Genomic DNA, 8,249 nt, shown 5'->3' with positions numbered 1-8,249 from the left:
GTATTGCGGTGCTAAACCGTTCAGTGATTTATAAACTAACAACAGTATTTTAAAGTCTATTCTTTGAGCTACAGGGAGCCAGTGTAGGGACTTTAAAACTGGTGTTATGTGCTCTATCTTCCTGGTTTTAGTGAGAACACGAGCAGCAGCGTTCTGGATCAGCTGCAGCTGATGACAACAAAGACTAAAAGTCTAATGTGCTTTGTGCATGAAGAGTGCAAGCTAGAATTTGTCCAAATAAGCGAGATTTATAAATAAATAAGATGCATTTAAAAAGAACGACACGCACTCGTGTCCATTTATTACTTTGTTTTTCAGACCAGTGGGAAGGCTGTTATCAAACTGAAACACAAACACAAAATTACCTCCTTTTCCAACCAAGCAAAAAGTTCACAAAGGGCAACCGCATCCTTGATCTGTTGGCAAAAGCACAAAGAACGCGTGTTTAATTTTATACAGTTTCAATAAACTGTGTGCGTGTCACATATTTAGAGTTGGAAAAAAAACCTCTTACGTGGGCCATTTTCATGCCTTGGATCTCAGTAGCATTCTTCACTGCCTTAGCGAGACACAGTGGAGTGTAGGGAATTGGAGTCCTGTGAACCTAAGGGGGAAAAAAAATTATAAGGTTAATAAACACAACAAGAAACACATGCCAGTGCCTCCATTTAGGCCTTTTTTTTCTCCTTATTATGGTGTAGAGGGGTATTAATTTTACTGCAATTTGCTTTATTTGCCATAAGATGTCACTCTATCACACACCCTGGATGGATCTCTTCCACAAAAATAAGACTTGTCTTGTTTACCATGATGGTGTGATCATTACCACCACATCACAGTAAGAAGGTTTTTGCTTTGAATGCTTACTAATCAATGCAACAAAAAAGTACAAAATCTTAAATATAGGTAAAAAAACAATTGCAATATAGTGTCAGCTACATACATCTGCCCTAAATGAAAGATGTATGTAGCTGACACTATATCGCAATTGTTTTTTTACCTATATTTAAGATTTTGTACGGTCAAATCTGCCCTAAATGAAAGATTTGACCGTAGTAAAAGAATTATGGTGATATTTTAATTGTGGCTTAAAGAAATTAATAAATAAAACATAATAGTCCAACATGGGACAGTGAGAAATGTTCAAAGGCAGCAGTTTACTGATACTAACCAGGGGATACATGTTTGACTGTCAGGAGTTTAGGAAGCCGTGTGCCAGTGTTTGTGTACTTTATTAACCAACTAAAAACAATTCAGATGAGATTTATATCTAAATTAAAATGATTCTGGCAATAGAAAATACGTAGAACTTGAAAAAAAGAAGCCATTGCAACAGCAGAAACCCAATCTGTTCAATGTTTCCTCAAGCTCATAACATGACTGTACCAAAAGGAACGTAACACAAGAAGAAACAGTTGAGGAGCTGCAGTTTTGGATTACAAACAAACCAACGAGCATCCTAACACTCGCTACAGTAAACAGTGCAGACATTTTTTTGAATCTCATGAAACCTATTTGACATAAAAGAGCAGCTCTGAATCTGTTGTGCGACTCGCCTCTCAGTCTGCGACGACTCGGCATCAAACGGGATGCATTTAACAAACATGATGTTGTAGTTAGGTTTGTTAAATATCTGAACAGCGTGGCTTGTGGTGAACTTATAAAATAGCTTAAAAATGTACAAAGTGTTGCACCTGACTGATATTCTTAAACTGTTTCTTCACACAAAGGATTGTAAAACGGTGAACCCCTTCTGATCTTTACAACACTTACCCGCTCTGGAATGTGTTTTTTTTTCCTCTCATACCAAATCATTGAGCTCTCCTGTTGGTAATTATATTAATCAGTAAGTTTTTCTTACCAGGTGCCTTTTTTCTTCTACAAAAAAAAAGTTATTTGGTGTTCTTGTGCTTTTTAAACCACTTTGTAGGCATGTCATCAAACACTGAGATTTAAAAAAGTTTTAAAAAATAATTTGAACTATCTTTTAATTAAGGATGACAGTTAAATTTACCTTAGATTGCTTTTATGAATGTTCGTATTTTATCTTCACCTGTCTAGAAGTTGTTGGTTTTGCTATAACCTGCTCAGTAACCACATATAGGTAGTAGATTTATGTAGTGAGAGACGCTTGAAAATGCCTGTATTCCCCCAAAGAACTAACAACCTGCAACACAAATTGAGGATGTAAATAAGCTATTTTTCCTGTTTTGAAAGGATTTTAATACAGAACAAAAAAAAAAAATCTTGTCAAGTCTTCTGCTCTGAGCCCCAAAAACAGATAATCATCTTTAAATGCTGAATTTCTAAAGACAGCCTTATGTTCTCACCTTTGGGATGACCCGTGTGAGAGCACAACTGGCCTTGTCACAGATCCACACTTTGTCTTTGGGTCCGAGCGCGGCGCAAACGGCCTGCAGCTCGGGGTAGACCGACTCGTACGGGAAAGTCTGGATGCTCAGCTCAGGCTTGCTGGGGGAGTCCAGCTGCAGGTGGTCCCTCACTCCAGGGTCCGAAAGACGCTGAAGGTCCACAAAAAGCCTGCAGAGAGGGACGGTTCCTTATTAACAAGGTTCCTTGTTAAAACTGTTAACAAAAAAATCTATTTTGAAAATGGAAATACTACAGCTGACTTATTTTTATTTCCATGGCAATTACAATTTTGAGATGTTGTTTTTTGTCAAAATCAGTTTTCTCCCACTCAGTCATTTGACTCAATTCAATGGATTTAAAGTTAACTTGGTTTCAAACTAGTTTGTTGCTGAAATTACCTGATGGAGTTCATCCCTACTATTGTATAAGCAAAGAATACTGGGTTGTAATTAATGTCTGCACCACGGAGGTTGAAAAGCCCTGAAAAGAAAAATGAAACAGAAGCCTATATTTAACATTTTAAAGCACATTACTTTTAATAAATACTGCAAACCTATATCATTTATTGTTTTTAACCGATCACACTGATTTGAAATGACTTATTCATTATGAAAGCCTGAATGAATCAGTATTAAGCACAAACTTGGTAATTTACTACTTCAATAAATAACACAAACCTTCAGATTAAAGAATTATATAAACAATTATGAATCCCTGGTTTATTAAATATTGAAGAAATATAGAAAAAAAACCCAAATGTAAGATACACACTTAGTGTTAGCTACTGACGTCACTAGGCGAGATTTGTGGCTGCCATCTTGCTAGGTGCTACGTGTATCACTCTGTACAGTTTAAAGTACGTATTAAAGCCACACATTGGTAGCGCCTTGTGCGTGCTGTGTCGTCAGTCCAAAAACATATAGAGATAGCCTTATTTTACTCAAATAAACATATATCATGCATGATATGATACATGATGTAATGAGCCTCCCACCAAGAATGGTCAAGCGTAGCAGGACAACGCAGGCCAAGCGGACTACCACTACCATAATAAAGTTACCTATTGTAGTAATCATAACTAGCACATAATTGCAGTTTAGGAAATCATGTAAAAAAAGAACAAAAAGAAACATACATGCAATCTCATCCAGTGCTGTGGCAACAAACCAGGTGATTTTCCTCTCTGTCATCTTGCTTCGCAGCACGGTAATCTTGTCCTGCCAGGAAATACCTGCAGGTAGACAACAATATTAAAGCTTTTCAAAGTCAAAACGCTCATCTGCTCCTTTAAATAAACTCTAAATGCAGAATTGATGGCAGCGCAGTGAGGCCACACCTGTGTAGTCTAATCCCAGCGTGCGCAGCTGCGTGCTCGGTCTTTCCGGTCGGTCTGTCCAGACTGCATCGATCAGGTTGTCCTGCACTGCCACCAGTGAGTGGCCTGCACTGGTGAGCGCCTTGGACATGTTCTTCCACTGGTCTGAAGCACAACGGAACAAGATTTATGCACAAATACTGATTAGTTAAAATACAAAGAGTCTGCTAAAACCACTATAAATGCCAGGCTTTTAATTGTTTCAGTTTAATGTGCATTATTTCCTACCTAGAAACTTCAAAAGGAAACACTGTGGTGTTCGATTACCATGAAGCCAATTTAAAACATGAGAATCGCACTGCGAGGTTTTTAATTACTTGTGTCTTTCCTCTTGTATTGCATGATGTGCACAGCTTTTACAGAAGGCTGAACCGAATGACGATTCTCTGCACTGACAAGGAAGAGAAAACCTCACTAACACACCAGCAGCAATAATCCAAGGATCCACTCCCACTTTGGAGTTCTCAGGCAAAACGCTGATCAGCCAGTCCTCCTGAGACGGTGTTTCCTTCAGTCCTATGAAAAGAGATTCAAAAGTCAAGAAATACAGATATCATCTAAAATTTAGATTTGGATTTGACTTTGCTTTACCTAAATATTAAGTTTGTCAAACACTTTTAATGTGTTTACAGTTTGAACTCATTCATCATACTGCCTGCTTTGTATCGAGTCAGCCATTTTCTAGTGCAGTTCAGATCTTCTACATTAAATTTTTCATCTCCTTTGTAGTGAACTTGTTACCAGACTGATAAGGCTGAAACAAACCATCAAGCACTGCAGCCTGGAGCCAACAGCTACGAAGCTGTTGTTAGTTTTAGCTTTTAAGTTTTATTGGCCTTTAAAACTTTAATGGTTCAGTTTAAACAGGAGTCATGTTGGCGTGTAGCTCATTTATCACAACTTTTGAAATTAGGAACATTTCTACGAAGGTAAGTGATCCATTATGTGATTTTTAGTTACATCTCATGACAAGGACCCGACTTCATCAACTAGATTCCAACCGAAACACCAATGAGGACATTACCCATCTTCATGAGAGTCCAGTTGTTATCCATCTGCTGGCTGGCCTGAAGGAAATATCGCCCATCAGTCCACATTGCAGCATGCTGCTCTGTGATAATGGCTGTACCTGAATAATAAAGCAGAACAAACACGTCTCTTGATGTTACACGACTTATGTGTGAGTTGAGTTTGTCCAGTTAAGAAACATGGTCAAACAGAGTTTTCTTGGCTGTGAGAAGACATAGTACACATTTTAAAGTGTACATTTCATAAACAACAACAAACAAGCAGTCTGAGTGTCAAATTCTTATAGTCCAACTAGTTCCTGGGTTCTTCTCTGCTCATATAAGACATTTTAAATTAAAATTCCTACCCTAAACTTTAGAAATACACCTGAATACTCACTTCTCTTCACACATAAATAAAACATACCTGCAGATCCATTAAATCCACAGATAAATTCACGCCTGCAGTCACACGGTGCAATGTATTCACTCTGGAAGACATAACCAGGCAGGGAAAACAGAGAAAGGCAGAGATTAGCTTTAATTACAATCAGTCTGAAACGGTCATTGAACCTTTACATATTTTATGCACTGCCTTTTATACTCATTCCACACCGTGCTTATGTAAAAAAGGACAGCAGAAAAAGGGCTACAAGGATGTAGAACTGAACTGCAGATTTTGCTGTTAGAACAGTGGAGTTAATTATGTAAACATGCATGATGTGAATATAGTGTGTATGAGTTTGACTTACCTGATGTGCATCTCCCGATGGGACTATGTAGGCCTGTATGGGCTCAGAGAAATATTTACAGTTCCTCATTGCCTGCCGAAGCAGTCGAAGTAGCTCCCCAGTGATCTTTGGAGACATAGCTGAGTCTGCATCGAAAAAGAAATAGAACGTATTTTAAGATGTTAATTAATTTTAAATAAAATGAAAATAACTGGTAACTGGTAAAATAACTGGTAACCTCTATTTTGAAAAGTGCAGTATGTCAAGATCACTGCAAGTTCAGTTAAATATGAATTAATAAGATAAAAAAAACACCACTTTTGGCATCTACCATTTAAAATAAACAGCACGTTACCTGACTTTTGGGAAGCCATGTCGACTTCAGACGACTTGAGCTACACGCTGACTGACTGAAGCCTACATGACTGTACGTGGAGCTCAAAAGTCACAGCCCACACCCAATCTTTAACCTGCTTTAATGTGCCAATTCAGCAACTGTGACAGCAGACAGGTTAAACATTAAAAGATAAAAAACAAAGATCCAGCATTTCTTAAAGCATGCAGTGACATGCGATGCATATCGCCCACTGCCTCTCAGATCAGTGTAGTTTTAAACTAAGATCACCTTCTGCTGAGAGGGGGGGAAAGTTACAGCTGTTTTGGTCAAACTTTATAAATGTCATTATGCATGATCTCATGCAATATTGTGAAATTTTGCAACACGTGTTAGTGCTTGGAGTATGTGTTGACGATAACCCTCAGGTTTGACCACACCAAATTTTAGCTCAATATCTGGAAAGTTGGCTGAGTTGTAGTCATTTATGTGTTTCTTAAGATAAGTTGGCTGTGGCAGCCATCTTGATTAGGTTTGATCAGGTGAACCCAATGATTACTTTCCGAGAGTATCACTGAATCCAGTGGTTCATGAGATATTTTGCTAACAAACACACTTTGACTTTAACAGTTATTAGCAAAATCTTAGGTACAGACGTGTGAACAGTCAATGTTCAGAGTATGTGTTGAGAATAAGTCTCAGTTACTGTCACACCAAATTTTAGCTCAATATCTGCAAAACTGTCTGCGTTGTAGCTATTTTGGTGTTTGATAAGGTCGCTTAGCTGTGGCGGCCACCCTGAATTTGGTTCACTCCAAAAGTTTATCAGTTGTAGACGTGCATCCAGTAGTTACAGTCTCAAAGTTTCATTAAAATCTGTCCAGTGGCTCATGAGATATTTTGCCAACAGACACACAATTGACTCTAATAGTTAAGGGCACACACAGAGATGGGCAAAAAAAAGAAAATCATTATCACCCTTTTGCCCTTCGCCAGTGGGTGATAAAAAGCTCCACAGACTGAAGACTTATGTGAGCAAATATAAGCTCATGAAACAAAGGCCAATAGATATTTGGATTTAATATCACTTTCCAACCTAACAGCTGTGTGGAATAACGGTGTAAAAAAAACTGACCAATCACGCTGCAGTACGCTCCACCGATGAGCTCTCCTATTGGCTGAGAGCTCTGCATGCGATGTTGTTTACAAGTTGGCATCAAATGAATCACTTTCATTCAATATATAATTCACTAGCTAGCTAAATCAGCCATTACTGAAGTGAATTATTATAATTTTCTTAATAATACTACTACTAATATAAAGTAACTAGAAACTGCAGCTTGTGTGTGGGCGTTTATTTTTCTGGACAGGCACGACGTCAATCAAACAAACAAAACAAATGCATTCAGTCTCGCTGTTGAATTTGGTGGTGGGTGTGGTAGCGGGTAAAACCCAGTTTTATAGGCCGAAGTAAAGGCCTTTATTGCGGCTTCGATAACGACTAGACAACCGCTGAATGTGTGCGGGATGACCGACCGCCTGCCTCGTCGGAAAACAGGACTCCACATCCTGCCGAAGTCGCGTCTGCGAGGCGTCGGTTTTCTCTCCCGGCTGCCGCTAGCTGACCTAAACGAAGCCCACACACTCGGGCAGTGAAATGCTGAATACACACCCGCACCTGCTGTCTTGTGGGGGGGACGACTCTCGCCTTGAAAATCGAAGCGCTTTTTGTTTACCAGCCCGGACCGTGCGTGTGTCAGTTTGCAAAAACGGAGGCTGCCATTACGCTGCTGACGTCGGCAGTCACGTGACCGCCGCCTCTTCCAGTAGACGCAGCGGGATCGAGACTCGCCTCTTCCTCTCTGAATATTTTATACACAGGCATGAAAAGACAGCGGAATATCAACTGAATGGGACTGATTATTCAAAGGAAAATACTTCTCTGCTCATCAGCATTTATCTTATACTGTAACTTGTGTCTGAACCCTCTATTGACAGAATAAATATGTCAAATAACAGCACATACACTATGTATTTCCATCTTATTTTATTAAAAAAATACTGCATAATTCAGCATCATAATGGGTGTCAAGGGGCTCTCTATAAACTCCACCCATTAGTGAGTTACAAGATAATAGCAGCAGCTTTGTTGTTTATTTAGTGTCTTTAAATTTAAATCAAAAAGCAGTTCTTGTCTTTGGGGTGTCATGCAGCTGCAAACATGGTTCTGCATCTTCTTAGCATTGGTGCTAAGAAACACACCCACATACTGTCTGTATGTGCATGTTGCTGCCACCAGAGAGCAGTGTCTGAAGGATATGGAACAATCAGATGCATTTTATTTATTCTTTTGGATGCTGTTTTGTTACAGATTTCCTTTGTTGTGGTGGAAAATACAGGCAAAATCCACGACTTCCGAAAATACATTC

General features: G+C 39.0%; 1 protein-coding gene across 3 annotated transcripts in view; it reads right to left on the bottom strand.

Moving 5' to 3' along the window:
* The window catches only part of xpnpep1 (X-prolyl aminopeptidase (aminopeptidase P) 1, soluble), a 12,254-nt gene extending 4,612 nt beyond the window's left edge, over positions 1–7,642 (bottom strand). The window contains exons 1-11 of one of the 3 annotated variants that reach the window (XM_017425559.3): positions 7,493–7,642; positions 5,508–5,632; positions 5,183–5,246; positions 4,773–4,877; positions 4,172–4,264; positions 3,710–3,853; positions 3,509–3,604; positions 2,772–2,853; positions 2,331–2,541; positions 515–604; positions 366–416 (exon numbers count right to left, since the gene is read on the bottom strand). In XM_017425559.3, coding sequence (XP_017281048.1) covers positions 366–416; positions 515–604; positions 2,331–2,541; positions 2,772–2,853; positions 3,509–3,604; positions 3,710–3,853; positions 4,172–4,264; positions 4,773–4,877; positions 5,183–5,246; positions 5,508–5,624 — 1,053 coding nt within the window. In that variant the 5' untranslated portion in view covers positions 5,625–5,632; positions 7,493–7,642. Of the gene's footprint in view, positions 1–365; positions 417–514; positions 605–2,330; positions 2,542–2,771; positions 2,854–3,508; positions 3,605–3,709; positions 3,854–4,171; positions 4,265–4,772; positions 4,878–5,182; positions 5,247–5,507; positions 5,633–5,841; positions 5,999–7,492 lie in introns of those variants that run through there. The other 2 variants (XM_017425558.3, XM_017425556.3) reach the window with 2 other exon arrangements.
* Positions 7,643–8,249: the final 607 nt, after the last annotated feature.

The sequence above is a fragment of the Kryptolebias marmoratus genome, linkage group LG3, assembly GCF_001649575.2.
Source record: "Kryptolebias marmoratus isolate JLee-2015 linkage group LG3, ASM164957v2, whole genome shotgun sequence".
NCBI lineage: Eukaryota > Metazoa > Chordata > Actinopteri > Cyprinodontiformes > Rivulidae > Kryptolebias > Kryptolebias marmoratus.
This window is presented reverse-complemented; position numbering and strand designations above follow the sequence as displayed.